General features: G+C 39.0%; 1 protein-coding gene across 1 annotated transcript in view; it reads left to right on the forward strand.

Annotated features, from left to right (window-relative positions):
* HMCN1 (hemicentin 1) overlaps positions 1-17,186 on the forward strand; it is a gene marked incomplete at its 5' end in the record, with an annotated part of 290,930 nt that overhangs the window by 244,082 nt on the left and 29,662 nt on the right. The window contains 8 exons of the mRNA XM_011999163.1: positions 6,862-7,032; positions 7,223-7,393; positions 8,089-8,259; positions 8,430-8,600; positions 14,035-14,184; positions 14,474-14,611; positions 15,613-15,734; positions 16,562-16,799. Coding sequence (XP_011854553.1) covers positions 6,862-7,032; positions 7,223-7,393; positions 8,089-8,259; positions 8,430-8,600; positions 14,035-14,184; positions 14,474-14,611; positions 15,613-15,734; positions 16,562-16,799 — 1,332 coding nt within the window. The remainder of the gene's footprint in view (positions 1-6,861; positions 7,033-7,222; positions 7,394-8,088; positions 8,260-8,429; positions 8,601-14,034; positions 14,185-14,473; positions 14,612-15,612; positions 15,735-16,561; positions 16,800-17,186) is intronic.

Below are 17,186 nucleotides of genomic sequence, written 5' to 3' on the forward strand. Positions count from 1 at the left end.
CTTCTGCTAGCTTTTGAATGTGTTTGCTCTTGCTTCTCTAGTTCTTTTAATTGTGATGCTAGGGTGTCAATTTTAGATCTTTCCTGCTTTCTCTTGTGGGTATTTAGTGCTATAAATTTCCCTCTACACACTGCTTTAAACGTGTCCCAGAGATTCTGGTGTGTTGTATCTTTGTTCTCATTGGTTTCAAAGACCATCTTTATTTCTGCCTTCATTTCGTTAGGTACCCAGTAGTCATTCAGGGGCAGTTTTGATTGAGTTTCTTAGTCCTGAGTTCTAGTTTGATAGCACTGTGGTCTGAGAGACAGTTTGTTATAATTTCTGTTCTTGTACATTTGCTGAGGAGTGCTTTACTTCTAACTATGTGGTCAATTTTGGAATAGGTGCAATGTGGTGCTGAGAAGAATGTATATTCTGTTCATTTGGGGTGGAGAGTTCTGTAGATGTCTATTAGGTCTGCTTGGTACAGAGTTGAGTTCAATTCCTGGATATCCTTGTTGACTTTCTGTCTCGTTGATCTGTCTAATGTTGACAGTGAGGTGTTAAAGTCTCCCGTTATTATTGCATGTTGAAGTCTCTTTGCAAGTCTCTAAGGACTGGCTTTATGAATCTGGGTGCTCCTGTATTGGGTGTATATATATTTAGGATAGTTAGCTCTTACTAAGGAATTGATCCCTTTCCCATTATGTAATGGTCTTCTTTGTCTCTTTTGATCTTTGATGGTTTAAAGTCTGTTTTATCAGAGACTAGGATTGCAACCCCTGCTTTTTTTTGTTTTCCATTTGCTTGGTAGATATTCCTCCATCCCTTTATTTTGAGCCTATGCATGTCTCTCCATGTGAGATGGGTCTCCTGAATACAGCAAACTGATGGGTCTTGACTCTTTATCCAGTTTGCCACTCTGTGTCTTGTCATTATGATATTAGCTGGTTATTTTGCTCGCTAGTTGATGCAGTTTCTTCCTAGCATCGGTGGACTTTACATTTTGACATGTTTTTGCAATCGCTGGTACCTATTGTTCCTTTCCATGTTTAGTGCTTCCTTCAGGATCTCTTGTAGGGCAGGCCTTGTGGTGACAAAATCTCTAAGCATTTGCTTGTCTGTAAAGGATTTTATTTCTCCTTCACTTATGAAACTTAGTTTGGCTGGATATGAAATTCTGGGTTGAAAATTCTTTTCTTTAAGAATGTTGAATATTGGCCCCCACTCTCTTCTGGCTTGTAGAGTTTCTGCCGAGAGATCTGCTGTTAGTCTGATGGGCTTCCCTTTGTAGGTTACCCGACCTTTCTCTCTGGCTGCCCTTAACATTTTTTCCTTCATTTCAACTTTGGTGAATCTGACAATTTTGTGTCTTGGAGTTGCTCTTCTCGAGGAGTATCTTTGTGGCATTCTCTGCATTTCCTGAATTTGAATGTTGGCCTGCCTTACTAGGTTGGGGAAGTTCTCCAGGATATCCTGCAGAGTGTTTTCCAACTTGGTTCCGTTTTCCCCGTCACTTTCAGGCACACCAATCAGACATAGATTTGGTCTTTTCACATAATCCCATATTTCTTGGAGGCTTTGTTCATTTATTTTTACTCTTTTTTCTCTACACTTCTCTTCTTGCTTCATTTCATTCATTTGATCTTCAAGTGCTGATACTCTCTTCCAGATGATCGAGTTGGTTACTGAAGCTTGTGCATTTGTCACATAGTTCTCGTGTTATGGTTTTCATCTCTATCAGTTCTTTTAAGGACTTCTCAACATTGATTATTCTAGTTATACATTCATCCATTCTTTTTTCAAGGTTTTTAGTTTCTTTGCACTGGTTACGTAGTTCCTCCTTTAGCTCTGAGAAGTTGGATCTACTGAAACCTTCTTCTCTCGACTCGTCAAAGTCATTCTGCATCCAGCTTTGTTCTGTTGCTGGCGATGAGCTGCATTTCTTTGGAGGGGGAGATGCGCTCTGAGTTTTTGAATTTCCAGCTTTTCTGCACTGCTTTTTCCCCATCTTTGTGGTTTTATCTGCCTTTGGTCTTTGATGATGGTGATGTACTGATGGGGTTTATGGTGTGGGTGTCCTTTCTGTTTGTTAGTTTTCCTTCTAACAAACAATCAGGACCTTCAGCTGCAGTTCTGTTGGAGTTTGCTTGAGGTCCACTCCAGACCCTGTTTGCCTGGGTATCAGCAGTGGAGGCTGCAGAAGATAGAATGTTGCTGAACAGCAAGTGTTGCTGTCTGATTCTTGCTCTGGAAGCTTTGTCTCATGCATGTACCCTGCTGTGTGAGTTGTGAGGTGTCGGTCTGCACCTAGTGGGGGATGTCTCCCAGTTAGGCTACTCAGGGGTCAGGGACCCACTTGAGCAGGCAGTCTGTCAGTTGTTCTCAGATCTCAACCTCCGTGCTGGGAGATCCCCTGCTCTCTTCAAAGCTGTCAGATGGGGGCACTTACCTCTGCTGAGGTTTCTGCTGCTTTTTGTTTAGCTATGACCTGTCCCTAGAGGAGGAGTCTACAGAGGCAGGCCAGCCTCCTTGAGCTGTGGTGGGCTCCACCCAATTCGAGCTTCCCAGTGGCTTTATCTACTTAAGCCTCAGCAATGGCCGGTGCCCCTCCCCCAGCCTTGCTGCTGCCTTGCAGTTAGATCTGAGACTGCTATGCTAGCAATGAGGGAGGCTCCGTAGGCATGGGACCCTCCGGGCCAGATGTGGGATATAATCTCCTGGTGTGCTGTTTGCTAAGACCCTTGGTAAAGCATAGTATTAGGGTGGGAGTTACCCAATTTTCCAGGTATTGTGTGTCTCAATTTCCTTTGGCTAAGAAAAGGAATTCCCTTCCCCCCTGTGCTTGCCAGTTGAGGTGATGCCTCACCCTGCTTCAGCTCTCACTTGTCAGGCTGCACCCACGGAACAGCGCCAACTGTCCGACAAGACCCACTGAGATGAACCCTCATCAACCCTCAGTTGAAAATGCAGAAATCACCGTATTCTGTGTCGCTCACACTGGGAGCTGGAGGCTGGAGCTGTTCCTATTCGGCCATCTTGGGCACACCCCTAGAACTTGATATTTTTTAATGTACAGGCCAACCATTTTAGAGAAGACAATTGAATTTGGATTTGCCTAACATTTCCTCATGATTATATGTAGGTTTTGCATTTTGGCAGGAACACCACAGAAATGATTTTGTGTCCTTCTCAGTGCATCATTTCAGAAGGTACATAACGTCAGTTTGTCCCATACTGGTAGTTTTACCTTTCTTTACTTGTTTAAGGTGGTGTCTGTCATTGCATAGTTACTATTTTTACTTCTAAGTATTTTGTAGGGAAACTTGGAAACTATATAAACATCTTATCAACCTTTCACCCACTAGTTTTAGCATCCATTTCTGATTTCTACTTGAATCAGTTATTACTGTGATTTTTGCAAAACAGCTATTTTCTAACTCCATCATTATCTTCCATATCTGTTATTGACCTCTGTCAAGAACTTTCTCATTTTTTTTACTTTATGATTTATAGCAATAAGGACTCAGTTATTATTCAATGGGTTATCACAGTGGAACCCAACCTTTTTGGCACCAGGGACTGGTTTTGTGGAAGACAATTTTTCTACAGATCGAGGGTTGGGGGGATGGCTTCAGGATGATTCAAGCACATTATATTTATTGTGGATTTTATATACAATGAAATAATTATACAACTCACCATAATGTAGAATCAGTGGAAGCCCTGAGCTTGTTTTACTGCAACTAGAAGGTCCTTTCCGGGGTTGATGGGGGACAGTGACAGATTATCAGGCATTAGATTCTCATAAGGAGCACACAACATAGATCCCTCACATGCGCAGTTCACAATAGGGTTCATGCTCCTATGAGACTCTAATGCCACTGCTGATCTGACAGGAGACGGAGTTCATGGTAATGTTAGCAGTGGGTGATAGCTGTAAATACAGCTGTGAAGCTTTGCTCACTTGCCAAGTGATCCATGGCCCATGGAATTGAGCACCCCTGGTTTATCATACACTGTCATTATTTATCGTGATGTTCACATTATCCTAGAATAGGTTAGTGGAGGAAGGCCTGTCCTGGCTGGCTTCAGTGTTCTCTTGGGATGTCCTCATGATTCTTTAAATATTTTCTTACTTTCTAGTACAAATAGTTACTTCAAACTTATTTTGTACTTTCCCTGCCCCAGTTAGAAGAGTGTTTTTAAACTGCAAATCTTTTTTAAAGATTGATATATTTGGGGATGGCCTATCCTGACATTTGAGAATCATTGTCATTAAAATACATATATAGCTACAGATTAAAGAATGAGCATTTTTTCAAGTGTCTGTCTGAAAATTGTTGAGAACTTTGAGCAAAGCTCATCATACATCCTAGCTTACACTTTTATGTAGGATTTACTATGTGTCCTGTACTGTTCCAAGCACTTTTCTTCTACAAATTCATTGCTCACCTCAACTCTAATAAATTATCTTTTATTATTTGCATATTGCAGATGATGAAACTAGGCACACAGAAGCCAAGTCACTTGTCAGGATTGCATGGCCTCTAAGGGCAGAATAGTTATTCAGGCCCAGAGTGTCTGCCTGGAGACCCCGCCCCTAGCATTGTGCTCCTCTACCCTTCCATAATTAAAACTGCAACATAGTATAACAAATTCAGTTATAAGATTTTGCATGTTTCTTACCTACTAATCCCTCTGTAGTTTTTTGTTTTTGTTTTTTTTTAATATTTTAACTTTCATTTTAGTTTCAGAGGTACATGTTCAGGTTTGTTATATAGGTAAACTTATGACTCAAGGATTTGACGTACAGATTATTTTGTCACTACCTGGGTACTAAGCATAGTATCCAACAGTTTATTTTTCTAAACCTCTTCCTCCTTCCACCCTCCTCCCTCAAGTAGGCCCCAGTGTTTGTTGTTCCCCTCTTTCTGCCATGTGTTCTCATTATTTAGCTCCCATTTATAAGTGAGAACATGTGGTATTTGGTTTTCTGTTCCTGAGTTACTTTGCTGAGGATACTGACCTCTAGTTCCATCCCTGTTCCTGCAAAGGACGTGATCTCATTCTTTTTTATGGCTGCATAGTATTCCATGGTGTATATATACCACATTTTCCTTATCCAGTCTACTGTTGTTTGCTGTTTTGGTTGCTTCTGTCTTTACTGTTGTAAATAGTGCTTAATGTAAATAGTGTCTTTATGGTAGAACAATTTATATTGCTTTGGGCATATGCCCAATAGTGGGATTGCAGGGTCAAATGGTAGTTGTGTTTTTAGTTCTCGTTTTTTTTGCGTCATCTAGATAGCATGATGTTTTATGCCTTCTCCAGTTTATGTTATCATTCTTCCTTTTTTCTTGCTGTCATTCCATTCTTATAAAAGAAACACTTGAACTCTATACCATTTTGTGTTATGAAGTCCAATTCTAGTTAGGATTTTCCATATTGGTTAAAAAATAAAAATAAAGTCTTTAGCTGAAAACCTGTAATTATATGTAATAGAAATAACACAGAAATGAATAAATGTTACCCAATTGTTAACCCTCCAATTAAAAATGCATCTATATTAAATGGCATTATAGTATAAGCAGTTGGGACTTTTGTTAACCAACAGTCTTGAAAATAAAATGTATTAAAATAGTTGGAACCTCAGAATTTTTGAAATCATATAGTCTATATTTGAGGGCTATGAGCATCCACAGCCTGAATTAATACAGAAGTAGTTTTGAATATCTGCCATATATTTAAAGGCTTTCTTCTTTCCTCTGAGGTTTAGCCAAATACTTTTTAGTGCAAATTCTTCTTGGCTAAAATAGATTTGTGTGACTATGTTTTTATCTACAAAGCACAAGGATAATTAGTCAACTCAGTAAGAAACCCGTTAATTATAAGAAACTGTAACATGCATTTTAAAATATTTTTCTAACCAAAGCAGACAAATGAGTTTCATTACGTGGTTTTCAACTTGTTCTGGAGAATATTTACACTCATTCTTTGAGGCTCTTATTTTTGCTCATATTTTAGTTAAACCAGGTGATCACAAGACATACTTTATGAGCTCCATATCTAGCAAGTTCCCTGAAAACAAAAATATGACCTGGTATTCACTTGTATATAAGGAAAGCCATAATGTTGAATCTCAGCCCATGTACCTGGTAAAACATAAGGTTGTTTCACTCTGTGGTCCAATGGTGTAATGTGTTAGTTACCAAAAGGAAGGCCCTAATATCACTCCTTGGAAACTACTGGTCAGCTTTTTATGTTGTTTAGGAAGCAGGTTAGTATGTTATTCAGAACTTTAATTCATGAACACATGTAATGGAGAAAGTTTTCCAAAGAATTACAGCTGTGCAAATCATCACGTTGTTGAAAAATCCAAGTACATATGTAGATACGAAGCTGACTCAGGCTTAAGGATGTGGTCTCGCTGTCTAGGGTCCAAATTATCTTTGTGGAAATATTTGTATTATCCATAACCACATCTCAATGTGTTATACAGCCTTGTTCCCAAGCTCCCAATTCTTTCTACTTTCTCCAGAGCAAACAGCACAGACAAATACTTAGCTAGGGCTTAAACACTCAGACTGTATTTATATATGGTAGTTTGAGTAAATTTAATTGTAATAAAATAGCCCCTTTGGGTGATTTTAAGCATTTATTTTTGGCATCAGGTAAGCCTTCTGAATTTCCCTGTAGACACAAATTCCTCTGAAAATCTAACCAGAAGGAGAAAGATCATCATTTGTTTTGTTTGGTTCAGTTTCAATTCTCTTAGATTGTGGGCTAATTAGCTCATTACTGAGTTTATTTATTTATATAATTTTGGTTTTAAACAAGCATGGTTCTGTGACTTGAAACTGTCTTTTGGGGCATTTGTAGTTCATGGAGCATGGAGCACTTGGCAGCCTTGGGGAACATGCAGTGGAAGTTGTGGGAAAGGTGCTCAGACAAGAGCAAGACTTTGTAATAACCCACCGCCAGCACTGGGTGGGTCCTACTGTGATGGAGCAGAAACGCAGATGCAAGTGTGCAATGAAAGACATTGTCCAAGTAAGAGAAATATACTGTTTATACCTTTAACAAATTAACATCTACCTATCTTATCAAGGTAGTATGTCGACAAGAATCTATCCCATTCTAACTGTGCCCACAAGTACATCTCTCAAACTAACAATGCCCAGAGTGTAACATGATGGTTTCTAGGTAGTAAGAAAGCATGTACATTTTTCCCTTATTCCAGTTGATGGCAAGTGGGCGACTTGGGCCAGTTGGAGTGCCTGTTCTGTGTCATGTGGAGGCGGCGCCAGACAGAGAACAAGGGACTGCTCCGACCCTGTGCCCCAGTATGGAGGAATGAAATGTGAAGGGAGTGATGTCCAGAGTGATTTTTGCAATAGTGACCCTTGCCCAAGTGAGTGTTGGAAATAGTGAGTCAACATTATACTTTCGTAAAGTTTCATTATGATCTGAATTCCTTAAAGTTGTAATATTCTGTTACTTGGTTCTTCAACCTTTGGTTTGGGATGTCAGAATGTTATAAGGTTGCTGTCGTGTCTGTGTAATACCATAGATGTCTTCAAGTCATAGGGACAGGAGCTGTGTCCTATTTCACTTGCTCTGTATAGGAGTAGCCCCAGAGTATAAGAATGAGGGCACCCCTGCAGGCTAACTCTTCATGATGCTTACGAGTCTTTTATGAAGGCAAGCAGGCAGCTCTCTGCCTTAATTCAGTCACCAAGCTGGGTTTTTAGACCCCTGCAGCAATTTGATATCTGGAAATCCGAGTTACATTGTATCCTGAATTTTACAGCCTTGGCTCATCAAAAGCAGAGACCCTGTCTCATTTATACCCTCCAGCTCCTGCAATATTTTAAGACTCAGTAAATATATGTTAAATGGAATCACACAAATACAGGAATGTATACTCAGTTTCTAGTCAAAACTGAATTAAACTGTCTTCCTTGGGAAGTTGCCTATTTATAGACTTTTATGTTTTGTTTCAGGTGCTGAGAAGAGACTTTTTTAATACTTTTTAGATGAATGTCATTGTTGACCACTTCTCATTTTAGGGGCTCTGTTTTAATCTCAGATTATTCTGTCTTGTAGCCCATGGTAACTGGAGTCCTTGGAGTGGCTGGGGAACATGCAGCCGGACGTGTAATGGAGGGCAGATGCGGCGGTACCGCACATGTGACAACCCTCGTCCCTCCAATGGGGGAAGAACTTGTGGGGGACCAGACTCCCAGATCCAGAGGTGCAACACTGACATGTGTCCTGGTGAGTCTCTTGATTTCTCGCAGTTGAATAAGTAAAACATTTAATTTAGTGCTCACTGTAGCAGCCCTATTGCTTCAGACTTTAAAATGAAAGTTGTATAGGCAGGAGCACCCCAAGTGTAGATTTTGAAGCCAATTTGTTAACAGTGACCATTCCATTCTTGTTCACAGTGGATGGAAGTTGGGGAAGCTGGCATAGTTGGAGCCAGTGCTCTGCCTCCTGTGGAGGAGGTGAGAAGACTCGGAAGCGGCTGTGTGACCACCCTGTGCCAGCTAAAGGTGGCCGTCCCTGTCCCGGAGACACTACTCAGGTGACCAGGTGCAATGTACAAGCATGTCCAGGTAAGCAACTAAATTGGACTTTGGTAGCACATTTAGAGCCTTTGTGCACATTAGAGAAAGGTGCCACAAATTACAAAACACTGCCAACCCTGAGAGGAGGAATTAGAAAAAAAAAAAAAAAAAGTGCTTTCTTGCTCTTAATTGGTACAGTTCTGTATGAACTCAAGGCTGGGTTCTAGCCTCTGCTTTTGCCTTTCCAGGCTTCCTGGTAAAAGGATATAGTCCTGGCCTTGACAGGAAAAAGTGTGAGACAGAGTGGGGAAAAATGGGCTGAGATTCCAGACTAAAGGTAAGGTGGGGCAGTGGCTAAATATCTAAAGAAAGCCACAATTGGAGGCTGTTCATCTGTGGATGGGAAATTGAAGGACATGAGTGTGTGGGAAGTAAAGTAAGAATCAGTTCAGTCCTAGGAGAAAGAATAAGGGGAGTTCAAGTATGAAGTTCAGCCTGAGTCATGCATCGCATCTAGCAACTGATGTAAAAATTCAGAAGTCTACAACTCATGGGCCTTAGAGTTTGCTGGGATTCCAAGAAATGGTAGCTAATACTCAATACCTTGTCTCAGCAGGCAGGCTTCTAAAGGTTATAAGAAGACCAACAATAACAGTTTTATATTGTTGAAGTGTCAAGATATCAATTAGACTTTCCAAAGCTTTAAAGTTTTCTTAGAAATAAAAAGTTCCTGAAAAATCAAGATCATTTGACAGAGTGAGAGAGATTTACATTTAAAAATGTATAGGATCTAGACAAGCTAAAGGAAGTTGATGGGTCTATTACCATCAACAACTGTTCAACATATTGACTAATTAACAAGGACTTTGAGGCTCCAACCGAGGCGTGGTGTCAGCTTCAGTTGATGTACTTTGTAGCTCAGCTTTTGTTAGTAGCAGGGCCCCAGTGGCATCAGGAATTCCAAATAGGTTGACAGTTTGTGCTGCAGAGTCTGTCAGAGGATTTCAGGGATCTCAGCCAGGTATTCAGAACTAGGAGTCTTTTGAGCACTGCGACTCAAGTCCCTCTATGAGACTACAGAACCAGGGTCAAAATGTCAGCAATGACCTGGAGAGCTAAGTAAATTAGTGGTCCTAATACTCCCCTTTCTCCCTGCTTAGGACTAAGGATGAGAACCAGAATGGCCTACTGGCCCTGACTGGCTCTCTACGTTCCTGCATCATCTTGCAGCGTGGTTTCCATTACTCTCTACACTTTCTGCTGCTTTTGCCCTCTCAGATGTGGCAAGCCACTACCCACAAAAGAGTGGCACACATTCCTTCCCTACCCAGAAAGCCCTTCTGCCCTCCCTGGCTTAGTTAAGACTTAAAACTTTCTTTAGGTTTCTTCTTTATTTTTACTTCCTTCTCAAACTTCCCTAAATAGTAGATAGCAATGCATTTCAACCTTACTTTTGTTTGTGGGATTTAGATTGTTTTTCTCCCCAATTCAGACATAAGCTCTATGAATGCAGGCTTTATGTCTTTTTTTTTCTCACCATTTTTTTTTCTTTAATTTGTGACAAACAAACGAATGTAGCACAGACCATGAAGGCTGAATCAACACAAAAAGCTGTTTTCTCAGTATTAATAATAAAAGTAGTGTAAATTAAAATGTAAAGTACTGTACTTACTGATTTTTCTGAGGCTGAATACAATTGTATTTCTCTCCAATATATAATACAAGCATACCTCAGAGATATTGCTGATTCAGTTTTAGACCACCACAAGGAAGTGAATATTGCAATAGAGCAAGTCACACCAATGTTTTGGTTTCCCAGAGCATATAAGTGTTATGTTTGCACTATTCTGTAGTACTATTAAGTATTCAATAGCATCATGTCTAAAAAACAATGCACATACCTTAATTTTAAAATACTTTATTGCCCAGGCTCAAATGCAGTAGCGTGATCTCAGCTCACTGCAACCTCTGGCTCCTGGGTTCAAGCGATTCTCATCTCAGCCTCCAAGTGCCCACCACCATGCCCAGCTAATTTTTTTGTATTTTTTTTAGTAGAGACAGGGTTTCACCATGTTGGCCAGGATGGTCTGAGCCTTCAGCAAGTCAATCTTTTTGCTGACAGAGGGTCTTGCCTTGAGGTTGATGGCTGCTGACTGATCAGGATGGTGGGTGCTGAAGGTTAGGGTGACTCTAGCAATTTCTTAAAATCAGACAAGAATGGCATTTGCCACATCAATTGATTCTTCATTAATGATTGATTTCTCTATAGTGGACAATGCTGTTTAACAGCACTTTACCCTCAGTAAAACTTTCAAAGTTTGAGTCAGTCCTCTCAAATCCTGCCACTGCTTTATCAACTAAGTTTATGTAATATTTTAAATCCTTTGTTGTCATTTTAACAATGTTCACAGCATCTTCATCAGGGGTAGATTCCATATCAAACAACCATTTTCTTTGTTCATCTGTAAGAAGGAACTCCTCCATTCATTCAAGTTTTTTCATAAGATTGTAGGAAGTCAGTCCCATCTTTAGGATATACTTCTAATTCTCTTGCTCTTTTAACCACTTCTGTAGTTACTTCCTCCACTGAAGTCTTGAACCTTCAAAGTTATCTACGATGGGTGGAATCAACTTCCAATATCCTGTTAATGGCATCTAGAATGATGAATTCTTTCCAGAAGGTTTTCAATTTACTTAGCCCAGATCCAGCAAAGGAATCACTATGGTAGCTGTAGCCTTAGAAAAATGTTTGTTTGTTGTTGTTGTTGTTTGAGACAGAGTCTCATTCTGTTGCCCAGGCTCGAATGCAGTAGCATGATCTCAGCTCACTGCAACCTCTGGCTCCTGGGTTCAAGCGTTTCTCATCTCAGCCTCCAAGTGATTACAAGTGCCCACCACCATGCAGAGCTAATGTTTTCTATTTTTTTAGTAGAGACAGGGTTTCACCATGTTGGCCAGGATGGTCTCGAATTCCTTTCCTCAAGTGATACACCAGCCTCAGCCTCCCAAAGTGCTGGGATTACAGGCGGGAGCTACCAGCATCTGGCATATAAAATGTATTTCTTAAATAATAAATCCTGGAAGTCAACATTACTCCTTGATCCATGGCTGCAGAATAGATGCTGTATTAGGCATGAAAGCAACATTTCTCTCCTTGTACATCTCCATTAGACCTCTGCAGTGAATATTCACATCGTCAGTGGGCAGTAATACTTTGAAAGGAATCTTTTTTTCCTGAGCGTTAGGTCTCAAAAGTGGGCTTAAAATATTCAGTAAACCATGCTATAAACAGAGGTGCTGTCCTCCAGGCTTTGTTTCATTTATAGCACAGAGGCAGAGTAGATTTAGTACAATTCTTATGGGCACTAGGATTTTCACAATGAGCATTGATTGACCTCAAATAAAGTCACCAATTGCATAAGCCCTTAACAAGACAGTCAGCTTGTTCTTTGGAGCTTTGAAGCTAAGCACTGATTTCACCTCTTCCTAACTGGCATCTTCTTCCAAGAGAAGGCTGTTTTTTCTAAATTGAAAACCTGTAGTTTAGTGTAGCCATCTTTATTAATGACCTAGCTACCTCTGAATAATTTGCTCCAGTTTCTACATCAGCTTGTGCTGTTCTACCTTGCACATTTATGTTACTTAAATGGCTTCTGTCCTTAAGCCTCTTGTCTTCTGCAGCTTCCTCATCTACCTCAAGCTTCATGGAACTAGAGAGAATTAGGGCCTTACTCTGGATTGGGCTTTGGCGTAAGGGAACATTGTGACTGGTCTGATCTTTTATCCAAACCACTCAGACTTCCTCCATATAAAAAATAAGGTTGTTTCACTTTCTTATTTGTGTGTTCACTGGAGTAGCACTTTTAATTTTCTTCAAGACTTCTTCCTTTGCATTCACAACTTGGCTAACTCTTTGGTGCCAGAGGCCTAGCTTTTGACCTACATCAATTTTCTACATGCCTGCCTTACTAAGCTTAACCATTTCCAACTTTTGATTTAAAGTGAGAGACATGAGACTCTTTCTTTCATTTGAACACTTAGAGACCATTGTAGGGTGAATAATTGGCCTAGTTTCAATATTGTGTCTCAGAGAATAAGGAGGCTTGTGGAGAGGAAGAGAGTCAAGGGAATAACTGGTGGTCGATGGAGCAGTCAGAACACACAAAACATTAAGTTCACCGTCTCATATGGGCACAGTTCATGAAACCCCAAAACAACAATAATAACATTTAGGATCACTGATCACAGGACACCCTATGAGATAATAATAATTTGAAATATTGCAACATTACCAAAATGTGACATAGGAACACAAAGTGAGCAAAGGCTGTTGCAAAAATGGCACTGGTAGACTTTCTCATCACAGGGTTGCCACAAACCTTCAATTTGTAAAAATACACGGTGTCTGCAAAGAGCAACAAAGGAAAGTATGATAAAACGAAATATGCTTGTACATGATAATAGTATCTGAAATTCCTAGTAATTGCTTTAAAATGTATTTAATTAAAAGACATCAGATAATGAATATTTATGAATTTGACTATCAGCTACTCCCCAGTATGTTGCCCTCTCCTGTCAAAGCATGAAATTCATTTTGAGAAACATTCATTAACCGCCTATTCTGTACTAGTCACCAATAATTTTGTTGAACAATAGAAAGAAGTAATGAAATTAATGTTGAGGCCCTTTTTTAAAAATAATTGTTTTGCAACCAGATTACCTTGGTATGAATTTTATAGCACTGGCAAAAGCACAATCTCTCTCAAGTTAAGCATCTTTCAATATATTTGTAATATGAAGAACTTGATAAACCCTCACTCTAAAACCCAAGACTGAACAATGTCCTTAGATAATCCACGTTTACATTGGCAGTGGCCTAGAAGCTGTTTTGTTGATGAAGTCTCTCCTTTTCCTGGATGTTCTCATGAAGGAGGCAATAAATAAAAGAACATAGGGTTTGATGCCAAGCAGATCCACATTCCACCACTTTCTAGCAACGTAATGATGAGAAAGTTGCTTAATTCCTACAAACTTATTTTTCTAGTCTGCAAACTATGGCTGTTTAAAGCTACCTTATAGAATTGTTGATAGAATTAAAAGAGTTAACACATATTAAATGTTTACCATCATGCATAACATGCTCAATAAACTCTCATTATCGTTTCATCACCACCACCAACACATTCTTTATTTTTAGTTTGGGAACTGGACACTGATTGTATTCTTTGGCTTATGAAATATTAATAACACTATGATGTGCATAGATTAGAAGGATCCTAGATTTATGGGGGATGATGGGTGTTATGTGAAAGTCAAATGTTTTAAAAGTTTATTTATTTCACTATTAAATTCAGATGTCGTATGATCTTTTTGATGTTTGAGAAAAGATTTGTAGCATCTCTGAATACTGGCCTTCTTTTCTCCCACGTAATGTTGATGAAATTGCATCCTTATCCAGGAATGTTTTTTTTTCCCCCAATAGGTGGGCCCCAGCGAGCCAGAGGAAGTGTTATTGGAAATATTAATGATGTTGAATTTGGAATTGCTTTCCTTAATGCCACAATAACTGATAGCCCTAACTCTGATACCAGAATAATACGTGCCAAAATTACCAATGTACCTCGTAGTCTTGGTAAGTCTTTCCTTATAGAAGTTGTTCATAAGCGTCTTTTTAAAAACTTATATATTATTCTTTATTATTACTTCTATTTAAAGTTCTAGAGAATGCTACTACTAAGCCATAAGTATAATAATCCTTAGCTCTATTCCAATGGTAAGCTTTTAAAGATACATGAGGTACTGTTATTTGTTTCTGGTATTCAACATTATTTAGAATTCATCCTTGTGAATAATGTGCTATGAAGACAATAAAATAGACTGTAAAAATTTTGCTATCACCTTATTTATCCTTCTTTTTTTAGGTTCAGCAATGAGAAAGATAGTTTCTATTCTAAATCCCATTTATTGGGCAACAGCAAAGGAAATAGGAGAAGCAGTCAATGGCTTTACCCTCACCAATGCACTCTTCAAAAGAGAAACTCAAGTGGAATTTGCAACTGGTTAGTGTCAGCTGAATTTAATATTCTATTACTATAAAAAGTACCATAAAGATTGGTGGTTAAGAAAAATACATGTTCACAGAGAATAATTTAAAACTTTTGGATGCAATCTTATCATAAGTGATATAAAAGAAATTTCATATTTTGCTGTAAACTTGTACTAACATAAGATCATAAGAGGCCATGTGTTCTCAAGCAGTCATTTTTATACCCTAAAAGTTTTTCTCCTCTCCTCCTTTCTTCTCTTTTTAAAAATATTTTCTCTTTAAATCCTTAGAGAGGATTTTAAAGACCAAACAAAGAAGGAAAATGAGTTACTGTTATTAATTAAAGACCTTTGTCTTTAAACCAAGATCCAATTAGGATACTTTATAGCAATTCTTTATGAAAAAGATAGAAACAAAAACAAACCTAAAGGCTTTTCACTTATCCCTAGTCTTAAGGAGTATGGGTTAGCTATTCATGACCCTTTCCATGTACATACAGATGTTTAGAGAGCTCCATTTCAAGCCTCTTCACAGTTGGTCAGCCTCATAGCAGCGACCTTTAAGGAAGAGGGGCTTATCTTTAACCAACATTTAATCAGCGGAGAAGACAATTGGATCTTTTCATGGGTATCCACTTACTAAGATGTCCTTTGTTACTTTTAGAAGCATCAGAAAGAACAAAGCACTGTGGCCAGACTAGTGGTTTTTGCCAGTCACAGACAATTCATGTTTATAAGGCTGCTTTGTTATTGCCTGTGAATTTAAAGTATGAAATTTGTATAACCATATGCCACATTTTTGCTACATGAAAAGAAATGTTAAAAGAAACTGAATTCAATAAACCTAACTCTTGAATTGGGAGGCTAAATGCTAATTCAGTTCTCATCACCTATACTTATTCAAGTTGGAACTCAAACAGCATAGCTGAACCGGTATGTAAGGTAAATCTGCTCTGTGCTTCCAGAAACCCTTTTTTTTTTTTTGCTGCCAAAATGAATATCTTGCAATTCCCAGGAGAAATCTTGCGGATGACTCATATTGCCCGGGGCTTGGATTCCGATGGTGCTTTGCTGCTAGATATCGTTGTGAGTGGCTATGTCCTACAGCTTCAGTCACCTGCTGAAGTCACTGTAAAGGTAAAATGCCAGGATAACTTGTCTCTGCTGCTTATTAGAGTAATGATGAGTATGAGTGAAAGGTCCATAGAAGGAGCACAGATAACTTGTTCACTTTGTGGGGGGAAAATGTCCAAACTACTAAGCCTTTAAGTAACTATCTGATCTTTGTTTAAGAATCTTCAGGGACAAGTTTTTACAAACTCTCTTAATGGTTTTACCACCCTCCCTATCAGGACCAAGATCAAATACTTGATGTAAGGCATTTGTTTAATTTTCTTTAAACAAAGATGATAGTAATTCTTGCATAAACGTTTTTGTGTATCATCCACGAAATATTTCAGAAATTAAAGGCTAACAATCGCCCTTTCACATCTTTATCTTTGAGTCTCTTATTAAACTGAAATTTATGACAGCAAAATTATGAAACAACTATGTTATAATTAAAGAGTTCAAACCTTACGTTATTTCCTGAACACTACTGTACAATTACTATACAATTTTTCTCATGAAGGAGGCAATAAATAAAAGAACATAGGGTTTGATGCCAAGCAGATCCACATTCAGATCCTCATTCCACCACTTTCTAGCAATGTCATAAGAAAGTTGCTTAATTTCTACAAACTTACTTTTCTAGTCTGCAAACTATGGCTAATTAAAGCTACCTTATAGAATTGTTGATAGGATTAAAAGAGTTAACACATATTAAATGTTTACCATCATCATGATGTGTATTCTTTAGCTCCTAATCCTTTTTCCCCCCTCATTCTGCATTTCATAGTCCCCTTAAGGGGACAAAAAATTAGTATGAGCCATATTGATCTTCAAATCCACATTGTTCTCCTTAGGATTACACAGAGGACTACATTCAAACAGGTCCTGGGCAGCTATACGCCTACTCAACCCGGCTGTTCACCATTGATGGCATCAGCATCCCATACACATGGAACCACACCGTTTTCTATGATCAGGCACGGGGAAGAATGCCTTTCTTGGTTGAAACACTTCATGCATCCTCTGTCGAATCTGACTATAACCAGTTAGAAGAGACACTGGGTTTTAAAATTCATGCTTCAATATCCAAAGGTAATTTGATTAAAAGAAAATCCGTATCTTTATGCCATCCAGTCTAAATGGTTAAAAAAAAATTCAAAATAAGGACATTGAGGCTTACATCTAACATGATGATATCAGGTTTTTCATGTGTGTTGTCTATGCTTTTTTGTTAAGTAAAGCCCTATGGAAAAGCCAACCCAATTGGAGTTCTAGTACATTTATTTTACTAATATACTTTTTCACACTACGCAGTGGGGTTGCTGTTGTTCTATTCCATACGTGCAGAGAGGGTTAAAAACATAATATGGTGGGGTGCAGTGGCTCACGCCTGTAATCCCAGCATTTTGGGAGGCAGAGGCGGGCGGATCACCTGAGGTCGGGAGATCCAGACCAGCCTGGCCAACATGGTAAAACTAC

Source organism: Mandrillus leucophaeus, unplaced genomic scaffold (genome assembly GCF_000951045.1).
Source record: "Mandrillus leucophaeus isolate KB7577 unplaced genomic scaffold, Mleu.le_1.0 Scaffold584, whole genome shotgun sequence".
Taxonomy (NCBI): Eukaryota; Metazoa; Chordata; class Mammalia; order Primates; family Cercopithecidae; genus Mandrillus; species Mandrillus leucophaeus.